Source organism: Euprymna scolopes, chromosome 29 (genome assembly GCF_053919585.1).
Source record: "Euprymna scolopes isolate OS-2025 chromosome 29, ASM5391958v1, whole genome shotgun sequence".
NCBI classification, from domain to species: Eukaryota; Metazoa; Mollusca; class Cephalopoda; order Sepiida; family Sepiolidae; genus Euprymna; species Euprymna scolopes.
Window position 1 is genome coordinate 73,673,671 of NC_136510.1, and position 16,308 is coordinate 73,689,978.

A 16,308-nucleotide genomic window follows, 5' to 3' on the forward strand; every position below is an offset into this window, starting at 1 on the left:
TAAATAAATTCCTATTTTGGTATGTGTACTTTGTATTTTTTTTTTTAACAAAAATCAAGGGAGATAAATCAGTTTGTTATACAGAATTGGCTGCAATGGAACAACAATTTTTTTGTCCAATGAAAGAACTTTTTTACACTTTTTATTTTGTTAAAAAAATAAAAATTGTAAAAACGTTCTTTCATTGAAGAACAAAAACGTTCTTTCATTGCTACTGACAATTCTGCATGAAAAATTGACTTATCTTCCTTGTTTTCAGTTACCTTTTGCTATTTCAAATACAAAAAATGACAGATTGAGAATATACAATGATAGCAATGTTATTTTTTATTTATTTTTTTTTTTTTAAATACTTCTAGTAGATTTTCTACTCAATCATTTTTCTTAACTTTTTGAATTTTTACTAATTTCGGTATGACACATAATAGTGTTTTTACTTAATATGCAATTTTTGGTATCCAATCATGCATAAGCACTGAATTATAAAAATGTCCATAATAGTCCAGAGTGAACAAATCTTCTGGAAATATAAGTCTTTTATGTTAAACTTACATAATATGTAAGTTTTTATTGAGTAATAAAACGCAGCTTAGCAATTTTGCAAAATGAAGCTAATTTATTATTTGAGAAAATGATTTGCCCTGTAAACTGATCCCAGCTGTGTTTTGCTTGATATCTGGGACTTTTTTATTCCATCTTCCATTCGTATTCAATCTTCAAGCCAAACGCATGTGCCATCAACTCTAACATAGCTGGTTCTACGGTGCTATTGTTGTCCGTTGTCGGTGCCAATATTTTTTTGATTAAATTTTTAATTGAGTTGAATTGCACCAACAAATCGTTTACAAAGTCCGCAATTTTAAGTTGCTTCTGTTTCCGGTCCCATAATTCAATGGCATCCATTGCGAGTAAAATCTGTTGTAAGAACAAAGAAAAATCTTGATGTTTAAAAACAAATATACAAAATGTTTTTGAATTTTTGAAATGCGGATTGATAATTCAAATTATTTGGATTATTCCAGCTACTGTTCTAATCTTGAGTGTTATCCTCACACTGTTTCAGACAATTCAAGAATCTTTCTGTTAAATATAGGAATTTGCAGACTTGTAGTGTAGTGAATACAGTAGTTGGTAAAATTCTGAAGGTTGAGAGTTGTAGCAGCCGAAACTCGCTACAATCACATGCAGAAGCTAATTCTCGCAACTCAAGATTTGAAATCCATTTTTCTCCCTGGCTTGTCCAATCACAAGCCAGCTCTCAATCACGTGACCGAGTACATAAAAGGCGAAATCTGAAACTCCTAATCCTCTTTCCTCCTGGCTTCAGCAGGCAGCACACATTAGCCTGGGGCAAAAGCCCCAGGCCGAACGTGAGTACAAAGCAAAACAACATGGCGACCTTTCAAACTCCTAATTGCTTCCACGTGCACTCCACACACATACTCTTTCTTACCACGAGACACTAACCCTTTCTCCTGTCTTTAATATCAGATGCACACTCCTACATACATAAATACACTGAAGACTTTGCCCTTTCTTTCTCCTTTACCCGGCTTCCTTCGTACTAACGACTACTAGTATAAACGCATGTAAACGGAACTGTTCTCTCCTCAACAAGCTGGCAATATATTAAATCTATCTTTACACAAGAACACTTCCACCTACTAATCCATTTCCTTCTTCTACCAAAGCTACTAACGAAGATGACAAATAAAGTTGTTTATTAAATGTTAAAATGAGACTTCTTTTCGTTGTCTTCATTTTTTTAACTAAAAGGGTTTAATCAAAAATTTGGAACACAATCCTTTTTAAAATGATACTTCTTTTCGTTGTCTTCAGTTTTTAACTAAAGGGTTTAATCCAAAATTTGGAACGGAATCCTTTTTAAAATGAGACTTCTTTTCATTGTCTTCAGTTTTTAACTAAAGGGTTTAATCCAAAATTTGGAACACAATCCTTTTTAAAATGAGACTTCTTTTCGTTGTCTTCAGTTTTTAACTAAAGGGTTTAATCCAAAAGTTGGAACGGAATCCTTTTTAAAATGAGACTTCTTTTTGTTGTCTTCAGTTTTTAACTAAAGGATTTAATCCAAAATTTGGAACGGAATCCTTTTTAAAATGAGACTTCTTTTCGTTGTCTTCAGTTTTTAACTAAAGGGTTTAATCCAAAAGTTGGAACGGAATCCTTTATTTAATACATGGAGTAGCATGCTCTCATTCCATCAGTAATGACTGGATAGAAGTCCTAATTCACAATTGTATTTTAAGTGTCGTCCACACTGAGGATTGAATCTTCAACCTCCAGAAAAGTGTATCTTACAACTGAATTTAACCAAATATTTTATCCATCAATACCCCATGATAAAGGTTCAATCCTCAGTGCGGCTGACACTAAAAATACAATTGCAAATTACTTAGGACTTCTATTCAGTCATCGTTTATTGAATGAGAACGTGTGTGAATTAGATAAATGGTTCCGTTCAAAATTCTATACAGATTCCAGAATTCAACAGAAAGACTCCTGAGTTCAACAAGATACACCTGAAGAAGGTGAGAGGTTACATCAGCCAAAATGCTGTGAAAATAATATTTAAGATGAGAACAGTAGTCTGAATAATGCATATAATATAAAATCTACAAGATTTTGTAAAATACTCCCACCCCCTTCTCAGTGTAATTGGAAGGGAAAATATTGTAGAGTATACCACTCCTACACTGTCAAATACAATACTTCAATTAACAAAGCATGCCTAGTTATCTCCCGTTCTGCCTTGGTGGAGAGTTAGAGAGGCCATCATATCTAACTTGATTTGATGTGTTATTATTATTTGTTATTAAAATTGTTCTGAAAACATAAAGACCGAGACAGATGAACCGTAATGTAGGTTTTAATAACAAACAATTACACACATGAAATCCAGTTAAATATGGCAGTCGCTCTCTTCTCTACCAACTGAGAAGGAGAGATAACTAGGTATGCTTTGTTAATTGCAGTATTGTATCCAGCAGTGTAGAACTGATATATTTACAACATAGGCTGTCTCAAAAAGATGTATACACTTTGAATTGTTGTAAAGCAGGTGTCAAAATGCATTTAATTTTCAAAATGTATTTAAACATAAAACATCACATTATTTTAGTCTTTGAATATACATTTATAGACAGTGTTCAAAAGAGAGTCACCAACCTAATAGGTGTAGCAGAAGTAGCAATAACTAAAATGAGGGGAAAAAGTGTAGCAGAAGTAGCAATAACTAAAATGAGGGGAAAAAGAGCTTACCTCGGGTACGTCTGTTGTGTCACCGGTTGGGGGGAAAAGAGAATTCCAAGATGGCGTCCGGGGGTTTTTATTAGCGTTTACCCCATGCAACTCTCGGAAAATCACGTTTCTTTCTCATGTGATTATGCAAATGGATAATTCCCGGCCACTATAAAAGCAGGAGGCTAGAGACGAGTCGGTAGTGTCCTGCAAATTGTGTGTGTGGGTGTTTCTGGCGATTGGAGTGTGTCCTCTTTTACTACGGTTATCACGGACAGGAATTCCCTCTCTTCTGGAGGTGGGCGATATTGACTATTTTGAAGTTGTACTGTTGCTGACAGAACATTTATTTTTTTTGCCTACTACATTTTTGTTTCAAGCTATTTCGGCCCGAATATGGCGAAGGTGCGGATAAGCAGTGATATTATCAAGCCGTTCTCTGGCGAGGGAGACGTTGTAGCGTGGCTGAAAAAAGTGAGACTTGTCGCACAACTTCAGCAGGTGGATGACGTAGCGAGTCTGCTACCTTTATACCTGGAAGGCGATGCGCTGGCCCTCTACATGGAAATGGAGGAGGACGATCAAAAGAAAATAGACCAGATTGAGGCTCGATTAAAGGAGGCATTTACTGATGATGCGTTTGCAGCATATAGAAAAATAACTATGGTTAGATGGGCTGGTGAACATGTGGATGTGTACGCCAACAAAATCAGGCAGTTGGTTGGATTGGCCGGATTCACAGGAGAAAGCTTAGAGAGACTCACAAAATTAATTTTTGTCACTGGATTCCCTGACACCATCTCAATTGCTCTTCAACAGGTGCCGAACATCAAAGCCCTGACCATGGGGGAGCTAATGTCGAGAGCGAGAATTTTGACGACGACTGGCGAACAAAATCAGGATGTGGTTGCGGCCACACGCTCACCCAACAACAGGGCCCAGAATAATCCTGTTAACGTGACCTGTTTCAAATGCAATGTTAAAGGCCACCTTGCAAAATGTGGAACACGGTGTTACCGTTGCGGTGAGAGTGGACACTGGGCTCGGAACTGCTCGGGAAACGAGCAAGGGGAGGACGCATAAGCGCCAGTCTCCTTCCCAACCAAGATGTGAACACGACGCTCCCGGTGATAAGCATCCATGTTGATGGGACGCAATGTTTGGCGCTTATTGATACAGGATGCTCCAGGACAATTTTACATGCAGACCGGTGCCGGTCTTGGAGAAAAACAAACGTAAATGTCAACACAATTGGTGGAATGTCCCATGCGTGCTGTGGTGTTGGAACGGTCTCTGTATCCACTGATGAAGGTGTGTCTGCCAGAGTCGATGTGTTGGTGGTGCATGGCAAGCCACTGGGATTTGACTTGCTTCTAGGGATCGACGCCATAAAAGCTCTAGGAGGTGTCGTTGTCAAGCCTACAGGATCAGTGCGGCTGGGCGCCACGAAAAGTATTAAATGTGCAGCCATTTCTATCGATGAACCAGATTTCACTGCTACCTTTGACCATCAAAACCGAACGTGGACCGCATCGTGGAAATGGTCTGTGGACCACCCCCCTGAAAGGCTGCATAATCGAGTGTCAGAGTACCCAGTGCCAGCAGAAATTCGTGAAGAATACACGCAGGAGCTCCACACCTGGATAGATAATGGTTGGCTCGTGCCATACCCAGAGGATAAATTGGGACCCCCCAAAGGTCTAATTCCCCTGATGGCTGTGATACAGCAGAACAAAGCCAAAGTGCGCCCGGTGATGGACTACCGGGAGCTAAATCATTACGTAGACGCATTTACGGCCAACGCAGATGTTTGTGCGGCTAAGCTGCGTGAGTGGAGACAAAAAGGTGCTAACGTGTCTCTACTGGACCTTAGAAGAGCATACCTACAAGTCCGGGTCCATGAGACACTGTGGCCATACCAGACTGTGGAAATCGATGGGAAAAAATACTGTCTGACCCGTCTGGGGTTTGGTTTGAATGTGGCTCCCTTGATAATGAGAGCAATTGTCAGCGAAGTACTATCTCAGGAAGAAGTTATAAGCCGCGCAGCATCTGCTTACATTGATGACATTTTTGTCAATGAAGACGTGGTGCCTGCGACCCGTGTGAGAGAACACCTCGCGCAGTTCGGGTTGGAGTGCAAGAACCCGGAGCAGTTGAAGGACGGTGCATGGGTGCTGGGATTGGCAGTCAGGATGGAACGTAATGAACTGCGGTGGAAGCGAGGAAATGCAATTCCGGAGGCTCCCAGTATTGTTACGCGACGAACAATCTTTTCCCTGTGTGGTCGACTTGTCGGGCACTTTCCGGTGTGCAGTTGGCTTCGTGTGGCTTGCGGAATACTCAGAAGGAGAGTAAGTTCGGTAACGAAGGGCTGGGATGATGAAGCAAGGGACGCCGTACTACATCGTATGATGTTCGAAACCTTAAAATCTGCGCAGCAGAACGATCCGGCACAGGGAAATTGGTGTGTGGACGGCAAAGAGTATGGGTCGATGCTAGCTCCCTAGCAATTGGGGCAGCCTTGGAGATGTGTGAAACTGTGTTGGAAGATGCATGTTGGCTGCGACCTGAAGATGACTCTCAACATATCAACTTGGCTGAACTGGATGCCGTATTGAAAGGCATCAATTTGGCTCTCCAGTGGCAGAGCAAGGTGCTACACATAAAGACTGCATCTCTTTGCGTATACCATTGGGTCTCGGACACGCTAACTGGAAAGGCGCGAGTACGCACCAAAGCAGCAAGCGAGATGCTTATTAGGAGGCGATTAAGCACTATTAAGGAGCTCGTGAAAGAGTACGGGCTGACAGTGGATGTGACGCTGGTTCCATCAGCACGAAACATTGCTGACCGACTGACACGGGTGCCACAGCGGTGGTTTGAGGCAATGAAAAAGAAAAACGGTCTTGACCCAGTGATAGGCGCGGTCCACACAGACGAGCTGGATGAGAGTCAAATCATGGCTATTCACAAAGATAGTGGACATCTACTTTGTCAGGAGAGATGTCCAACCACGACAAAAGCAACTGTCAGAACGGTCATACGGAAATGTGAGGAATGTCAGTCCATTGACCCAGCACCAGTCAGGTGGGAAAAGGGAAAGCTGGAAGTTAACGAGAATTGGCAGAGGATTGGAATGGATATCACGCATTATGGCACCTTCCATTTTTTAACTTTAACAGACTGTGGTCCATCGCGTTTCTCCATTTGGAGGAAATTGGCAAGGCAGGACTCGGCAAGCATGATTCATCAGTTGGAGGCAGTGTTCCTCAAGCGTGGCGCACCGCATGAACTCCTTTTAGACAATGACACAGCTTTCTGCAGCAATATGTTCCAAGCATTTGCATGTAAATGGGGAGTTCACTTGCGATTCCGTTGTGCATACGCACCAGCCGGGAATGGCATAGCGGAGCGATGTCACCGTACAGTGAAACGAATAGCGGCTAGAATGTGTTGTCCCATACAGGAGGCTGTCTACTGGTATAACATCACACCAAGAGATGACACATCTCCCTCCACTGCGCCTGCCAACAGGATTTATCAATACGAAGTTCGAGTAAAGGAGACCAATCTCGCAACTGCGTCCCCAGGTCCCAAGAACAGCTTTTACCAGGTTGGAGATCGTGTATGGGTCAAAAGACCGCAAAATCGATGTACCACGAGGTTCGGCAAGGGTGAGGTGACCAAGGTGATCAGCCCTCAGTCGATTTTGGTGGACGGTGTGCCTCGTCACGTGAAGGATTTGCGCCCTTGCCATTATGTTGTTACATCGGAGGAAGAGGGAGACTCAGACAGTATGATGTCTTCTGAAAAGACAGAGAGTATGATGCAGGATGACGGAGAGGATTTTGAGCCATATAATGTACATACTGAAGAAGCGGAGGAAGGACCACCCGTCTTGCCTTTACGAAGGAGTACCCGACAGAGACGAATACTGCCCCTCTGCCCTGATTGTGAAACACCGCCTATGGAGCAGACTGGTGGCAATAATGGCGATGAGGAGGATGGCAGGGAGGAAGTGCTGCCTCCGGTTCTTCGGAGAAGTACCAGACAGAGACGACTGCCCCCCCTGCCCCATTTGTGATCATGAGATCAGGGGGGAGTGTAGCAGAAGTAGCAATAACTAAAATGAGGGGAAAAAGAGCTTACCTCGGGTACGTCTGTTGTGTCACCAGTTGGGGGGAAAAGAGAATTCCAAGATGGCGTCCGGGGGTTTTTATTAGCGTTTACCCCATGCAACTCTCGGAAAATCATGTTTCTTTCTCATGTGATTATGCAAATGGATAATTCCCGGCCACTATAAAAGCAGGAGGCTAGAGACGAGTCGGCAGTGTCCTGCAAATTGTGTGTGTGGGTGTTTCTGGCGATTGGAGTGTGTCCTCTTTTACCACGGTTATCACGGACAGGAATTCCCTCTCTTCTGGAGGTGGGCGATATTGACTATTTTGAAGTTGTACTGTTGCTGACAGAACATTTATTTTTTTTGCCTACTACATTTTTGTTTCAACACTATCAGCTACATTTCAACCTCCGTCCCATCTATGAAATGTTGCATCCCTTTTCCTGTTTTACAAGTATTTTAATGGTATGTACTCTGACGAACTTCAAGCCCTTGTACTTCCTTGACATAAATACCCCCGGCAAACTGCTAAATCCCACCCCTACACAGTAGAGATCCCTAGATGCCAGAAAGCCTCTAATAGTTTCTTCTCTCAAACTGCTAGATTTGGAACTCCCTTCCAGTTCGCTGTTTCCCTGACTGTACTGACATGCAGAATTTCAAGTGTAATGTAAACAGACATCTTGCTGCTCAACTTACATCGTATCCCTGCAAATTATGCCCCCCCTACACCAAAGTGGTACTGTGCTTTGTTTGAGGTGAAAATGCAGTAATAAAAAAAAACATCATTGTATTTCATAGCTCATATATTAAACATATGTCCAAAAACATATCCATCATTAGAACAAAAGGCAAAGACAAAAACATTTATTACAGTTGATAGGTATGAAAGATAAGCAACAGCCATTATACAAAAGAATAAAGGATATTTAATTTCTTTTCTACCTTCAAGATAAGAACATTAATTACTGAGTGGCTTGGATTTCTCATTTTGTGGGAGCCCCACAAGAGAGCTCGAATAGCAGTAAAGTCATAATACTCTCTGCTCTCTTTTGAGCACAATCAAGGGGAAGCACTCAGCAATGCTCAGAATTGGTTTCCATTGAAGAGCTACAAAAGCGTGAATGGTACCATTAAAGCAAGACACATTTTGTGCTTCAGAATTTATTTTCCTATTTTTCTACATAGTCACCACCATTCTCAATGCACTTTTGCCAGCCTCTCATATTTCACAGTTACATCTATTTCACATCTATTACATTTTATTACTGCCTGTAATTCAGTGACTGCCTGCCTACTACAACTTTTTATTATTATTATTATTTTTTTGCTCAACACACACCTACAAACACCTAGGCAACGCCGGACACCCAGGCTAGTTATTTATAAAACTATTTCTTCCAATAGAATTACCTACGAATGAACTGGTCATAAAAGTCTGGAGAGCATTTTATCGCTAACATCTCTATCACTTCTCTAAAATCAACAAACCTATTTCCTAACTGTGCTGACATCAACTACATCGGATCCGTAGAAGTTCATCCGGTGCTGGTGAATGTTGATCAGTTCAATTTTTTCTATATGTAGAAATTCAGTGGCACACCTCTGCTTCTGACACACGTCCATGATAGAGGTTTCTTTCTTAGTTTCACACCATCAATATCTGCAACAGCGAGATGAAACTTTCAGGTCATGAATGCATAAGTTCAGTCATCATAACAATGTAATTTGCAATCCCCTCTGATCTATTCGGATGGAATAAAAAATAGGAGGCCTTACTTTTGGAATTTCCTTGTACATTGTTGACAATTTAAAGTAATAGAAATGTATCCATCACTAGGCAATTCTTCTGGTATTAGTACACATTTACATTTAATTATTTACTTGTATTTGTGGCGGCGTTCCTCCCAGAGCAGTTGGGCTGATTTCATCCAAAAAGATTTTCCCGGTCCCAAACAAATGCTAATCAGTAACAGATACGAGTGTTCATTAGTTACGGTTCCAGTGGCGAAACCCATAGAGGTGAAGACTCAGGATCAGCCCTATATCCTGTTTCACCATTCTAAGCCAGGTTTTCAGATAGCCTCTGCATCGTTTTTTTCCAACCCTAAGGAGGGGCTGGTTCAATGGTTTTGTCGATGAAATCTTCTGGGTGATGTCAAAGAGTGTGACATAACCAGCAAAGACATCTCAAGAGGAAAGCGCGTTGCAGAGATGATATGTCCAGTGAGAAAAGCAGCGACATATGAGATAAACTGTTGCCAGTGAACATAAAGGATGCAACATAAACAGTAGTAATCAACCACCTTTCATAGGTCACTTGATCTCGTCGGCCAAGTTTCACAGTCACATCTACTTCACATCTACTTCATTTTATTTCTGCCTGTAATTCAGTGACTGCCTGCCTAATACAACTTTTTTCTTTTTTTTTTTTGCTCAACACACACCTACAAACACCCAGGCAACGCCAGCCACCCAGGCTAGTTATTTATGAAATAGAATTACCTACGAATGAACTGATCCATATATATGAATACTGAAAGACAAGGCATTAATGCGGGGTCTAGATCCAGAGAGCCAACAGCGCTTGTTTGTCGGCTAGATGAACAAACTCACACTTTTGTATGTACTTTTTAATACGATTTTCTATCGATGTTCTGTCTTGTTTGTAACCTTTTACTGCCTGTAATTCGGTGACTTTTTCAAGTCTGAAAGCATAGAACTACTCTTTCAAAATTCTCAAAAAAGTATAGGGGTTTTATATTTGTTATTTAATAAAACTATTTCTTCAAACTTACTTGTTTGGTAAGATCTCATCAAGAAAGCTAGTCATGCTGCTGTCATTAAAATCAGCATCTACATTATTCCATTAAAAATGAATGATTTTAACAATGTTATAAGAAAACAATATTTTTCATTATTGTATTGTAGAAATGAGATATTTGGTCACGTGATAAATTGAATGACAAAATCTATTCTCACATATTTTATCAAATTTATTGCACGTCTTCGCTCAACCAACAAAAGAAAAAGGTTAAGAAAAAAAAATGACATCAAAGATTAAGAAGGGGTGTTATGCTGCTGTTGAGTTGACATCTGAAGTACAACTGGTTTAGAAGCGGCAAAACGTATAAGTAGTTCAGTAAAAGTGCATCTCACATTAAGTGTTTTCATTGAATAATGGATCAATCATTTTGCTTAAAATCTTAAAGCTAATATTCCTAAGCAAAATGATTGATCTATTATTTGAACTATTCTATTTAGAGTAAATGTATAAATAAATAAAAATTAAAAACTAACTAATATGACTTCATTACATCCGGGACAATGCCAAGAAAGAAAATCTATTATTAAAATATTTCGAAAATAATCAGACCAAAAGTAATTCGCAATGTATATTTTTTTATTCTTTGGATTATTTGACCTATTATTTTGGGTTGGCTGAGGTGCATTTTAAATGACTGATTGGGTTGATATCTTAAGTTCAACTGCATTGATTTACATCTCCCATCCAACTCGTTTTAGAAATTTGTTTGGGTATTTCAACAGAATTATATCCCACACAAAGTGTTTTCATCGGATAAATGATTAATCAGTCCGCATAGGAAAATCGGTTTACATAAAAAAAAAAACATTAAAATGTAACTGCTAGAGTATAATTGTGCAACTGTTGATAGTGTGTCTAATAATCTCCTACAAGAGGACTCATATCATAAATCGACAGAGGAAATTAAATTTTACTTTTGTTTTGACTCATATCATAAATCGACAGAGGAGATTAAATTTGACTTTTGTTTTGACTCATATCATAAATCGACAGAGGAGATTAAATTTGACTTTTGTTTTGACTCATATCATAAATCGACAGAGGAGATTAAATTTGACTTTTGTTTTGACTCATATCATAAATCGACAGTGGTGATTAAATTTGACTTTTGTTTCGACTCTTATCATAAATCGATAGGGAAGATTAAATTTGACTTTTGTTTTGACTCATATCATAAATCGACAGTGGTGATTAAATTTGACTTTTGTTTTGACTCTTATCATAAATCGACAGAGGAGATTAAATTTGACTTTTGTTTTGACTCATATCATAAATCGACAGTGGTGATTAAATTTGACTTTTGTTTCGACTCTTATCATAAATCGATAGGGAAGATTAAATTTGACTTTTGTTTTGACTCATATCATAAATCGACAGTGGTGATTAAATTTGACTTTTGTTTTGACTCTTATCATAAATCGACAGAGGAGATTAAATTTGACTTTTGTTTTGACTCATATCATAAATCGACAGAGGAGATTAAATTTGACTTTTGTTTTGACTCATATCATAAATCGACAGTGGTGATTAAATTTGACTTTTGTTTCGACTCTTATCATAAATCGATAGGGAAGATTAAATTTGACTTTTGTTTTGACTCATATCATAAATCGACAGAGGAGATTAAATTTGACTTTTGTTTTGACTCATATCATAAATCGATAGGGAAGATTAAATTTGACTTTTGTTTTGACTCATATCATAAATCGACAGAGGAGATTAAATTTGACTTTTGTTTTGACTCATATCATAAATCGACAGTGGTGATTAAATTTGACTTTTGTTTTGACTCATATCATAAATCGACAAAGGAGATTAAATTTGACTTTTGTTTTGACTCATATCATAAATCGACAGGGGAGATTAAATTCGACTTTTGTTTTGACTCGTATCATAAATTGACAGGGGAGATTAAATTTGATCTTTGTTTTGACTCATATCATAAATCGACAGGTGAGATTAAATTTGACTTTTGTTTTGACTCATATCTTTTGACTTTTCTTAGAACAGCACGGCAGTAGAACTTTGTTCCATCTGCCTGTTTCCCACCTGACTACAACTTGGATGCCTTCAAATCCTAAGTAAACAAATTCTTGATGAACCGTCCCCTTAAGTAGACACTTTATTAAATCTCAACACTAACGTACAATGTACTGTACATGCAATAACCTTTATCCCTGAGTGGCTTCCGGGCCTTGATAAGTAGTGAACTCCTTGTAAAAAAAAAATATCATAAATCGATAGGGAAGATTAAATTTGACTTTTGTTTTGAATCATATCATAAATCGACAGAGGAGATTAAATTTGACTTTTGTTTTGACTCATATCATAAATCGACAGTGGAGATTAAATTTGACTTTTGTTTTGACTCATATCATAAATCGACAAAGGAGATTAAATTTGACTTTTGTTTTGACTCATATCATAAATCGATAGGGAAGATTAAATTTGACTTTTGTTTTGACTCATATCATAAATCGATAGTGGTGATTAAATTTGACTTTTGTTTTGACTCGTATCATAAATCAACAGGGGAGATTAAATTTGACTTTTGTTTTGACTTACCTTGACCTTTGTGAGTGTATCTAGTTCTGACATTTCATTGAAGTTGGGCAAGGTTTTTTTAATAAACTTGTATATGCTTTTCAGCAAGGGAAAGTCCATCGTGAGCATGTGATTAATCAACATTTCATCTGTCTCCGTGGATTCATTCTTGATATGTCCTTGTATCGTCTGGAGCGTTTTAATAGCATTCGACCATTTGCAGAGGTTACTCGAGTGTATATTAACCTTTTTCAGCCTATTTTGTGGATTTGGACTGCAAGGAGAAAATGATGAGTTTTCATAAATCATGGAAAGATGAATGAGGAATAATTTGGGTGGCATCTCAGGCTTTGACTTCTCTCTTTGAGAAGGGGTTAGTTTATTGCTAATCGCCTGAGGCGCCCTTACCGGAGAATGCCAACGGAGCTGTCCAGCAGGTACTTTTTGCAGGTCAGAGTGCCCCTCCTCAGGGGCACTGACTTCTCCATCCTACTTTCCGACCCTGGTCTCACAGTTCTTGCAGTGGGAGAGAAGTAAATATTTCCACACTCATTATAATTAAAGTTTTAGTTGCAAGCGACGGTCCATCAAACTCTATGTTGAAAATAACAAGTGAAAAATTTACTTTCACCATGAATGTTTGTGGAAATTAAAAAAAAACAAAAAAACCCTAAGGTGTGGTTATTGAGAAAAGTGTGAACAAGCGAATGGACAAACGATTTTGGGATAATTTTATTCTATAATGCCCCCTATGGGTACAACCAGAGTTATTCTGGAAAATCCGTTCTGGCAAAAATTTACTCTCACCATGACTAATGTTTGTGCAAAATATTTTAAGATCCAAGGTGTGGTTATGGGGAAAAGTGCAAAAAAATGAATGGACGGACAGATGAACGGACAAACAAGAGTAAATTACAAGGTTCAATCCCTCTTTTGTCCGGGGGCCAATTAGATAGAAGTTCCATGCAATTACTAGATAAAAAAAGTTGATGGTTCCATTCGAGATGAACATAAAATACCTTTTATTTTGACAGTGCTGAAAAGGAATTGCAAACAACTAATATCTAGCCTTGCGCACAGAGCATGAACTATTTTTGAAATGTATTTTTCCTAACTAAACTAAACTAAACTGACTCAAGAAAGGCTGAAATATCCTGTGTAATCTTAGGAGGTCTACGCTCCTAGATCTTTGTCTCCTGCCTTTCGGGTTGAGTAAGTTTATTGCTAACTGCCTGAGGTGCCAGGGAATGCCAACGGGGCTGCCCAGGTAATTTTTGTTAGGCCAGAGTACTCCTCCTTTCGGGACATTGGCTTAACATTCTGCACCTCCCTGACCTTGTGTCACATCTTTCTGTACATTATATTTTTACAAAAAGAGGTGTGCCACACATTCTTACAAATTCTACCTTAGGCTAGTAAGTAGGAAAGAATAAGTCTCAGAGCGCCAATTTGAACCACTGCCTGATCCACACTTCTTTTAGCCTTCGTCTTTTTGTTAACAGGCATCTCCTATCTTTACAGCAATCATCTTTGGTTCTTGTTAGCTTCTTACATCAAATAACTGCTTTCCTATTTTCTTATATACATGCAATTGTTTTATCAATACTACTACTATTACTGGTATGCTCTCTCTCTCTCTCTCTCCTTAGTCTTTCCAACCTCCATGATCATTCCTGCACAACTATTTTATGAAGTATCGGTCAAGTCTGACATATCCTTTTTGGAATGGGGTGGGGACACAGTTTATAACATTTCTAGCAGTTTCCTTCTTCTTCTTCTTCTTCTTCTTCTTCTTCTTCTTCTTCTTATTATTATTATTATTATTATTATTATTATTATTATTATTATTAGTAGTAGTAGTAGTAGTAGTAGTAGTATGACTAGCATTAATATTACTATTACTAAAATTTTTAGTCTGTTAAAACGGACAGAAATATTTATAGCTTCAAACTCAATATTGAAATGCTCATATTTTTAGTTCTATGAGACGAAACTACATGAAAATTTGCAGGCTTTTTGAAGATTATAATACTATTCTATGGTTAAAATTTTATAACAATTAGTAAAAAAGAACCTGTATTTTCAAACCAATAGAATTTGCCCAAATTTGCTTACATTTGTATATATATATATATATATATATATATATATATATATATATATATACTAGCAAAGTACCTGTCGTTGATTGGGTTCAAAAACGGCCTACAAAAAATGGACTCTGATTTATGAAAGTATGATAGGTTATGAAAAGAATGGGTTCTAAAGAGATAGCTTCGAATTTGGGGGTATCAAAACCAAAGCAAAATATGATGAAAGTAAAAATAAAATAGATAAACCCCATAATTTATTACACCATACCTGTTCACACTGAAACACTTATCACAATATTCTGTGGATCTATATAAAAAAACCTTGTTAAACTTTGTGACATATTTCCATTCTATGGAGGTCAGGCGCGAACGAACATCCCATAATTTTATTATACCATATTTCTTCTAACTGAAACATAATTATCAATTAATTAATTAATTATCATAATTATCTTACACAGATAGATATGAAAAGTATTTATTAAAGTGTGTGCCTATTTCCATTCTATGGAGGCCAGGCACGAACGCAGACCCCACAACTTTATTATACCATCCCTATTTAAGTTAAAACATACTTATCAAAGTATTCTTATGTACATCTATATCAAAAACACTTGTAAACGTTTTTTTTTTAATTTTTTTTTATTTATTTCCATAATTTGTGGACCAGGCACGAACGCAGACCCCACAATTTTAATGAACAACCGTTCTGCCAGATCAAACATACCCATTCCTGTGTCTCGATACATCTTCTATCATTATATGTAATCAGTTTTTTAAAATAGTCAACCATATAGGAGTTTATTTGTGACCAGACACACACACACACACACAAACACACACACACACACACACACACACACACACACACACACACATTCAGCTTTACATATATATATATATATATATATATATATATATATATATATATATATATATATATAGTGGCCTGGCAGGCCAGCTTTAGTTTTGCCGCTTTGGAATGAATTTTGCTTAGGGTTCTTTTTTGCTTGGTTGTCTCCCTGTGGCCTTGCTAGATCATTAACATGTCTATATCTGTATCTCTCTCCATTTTTCTATTTGAATAAAATTGTCTCCCTTTGTAATTGAAATATTTCAGCTGATTTTAAATTTAACGTCACTAACGATTTTAACTGTTAATATTATTCCATTGGCGTCTCCTTTGAAAGTTTGTATATATCAACATTTTCAAGCATTCATAAACTACATCTACCATCCCAATGAATGCGTTGATGATGATACGTACGACTTTTAGAAGGCGAACCATTAAAAGGTATTTATATTTTTGTTAAAAATATTTAAAATTTACACTCTCTTAACCTTACCTTTCAACCAGATTTTATTTTATTTTTATTTTATTTCCATTTTATCTTACTTTGTTTATCAACATCAAAATAGTAACTATTTTCCTTTATATTTTATATATTTTCCAGATACATGTG

General features: G+C 37.8%; 1 protein-coding gene across 2 annotated transcripts in view; it reads right to left on the bottom strand.

Annotated features, from left to right (window-relative positions):
* Positions 1-298: 298 nt before the first annotated feature.
* LOC145252716 (uncharacterized) overlaps positions 299-16,308 on the bottom strand; it is a 61,606-nt gene continuing 45,596 nt past the window's right edge. The window contains exons 3-4 of one of the 2 annotated variants that reach the window (XM_080112555.1): positions 12,774-13,026; positions 299-915 (exon numbers count right to left, since the gene is read on the bottom strand). In XM_080112555.1, coding sequence (XP_079968681.1) covers positions 688-915; positions 12,774-13,026 — 481 coding nt within the window. In that variant the 3' untranslated portion in view covers positions 299-687. The remainder of the gene's footprint in view (positions 916-12,773; positions 13,027-16,308) is intronic. The other variant, XM_080112554.1, reaches the window with a different exon arrangement.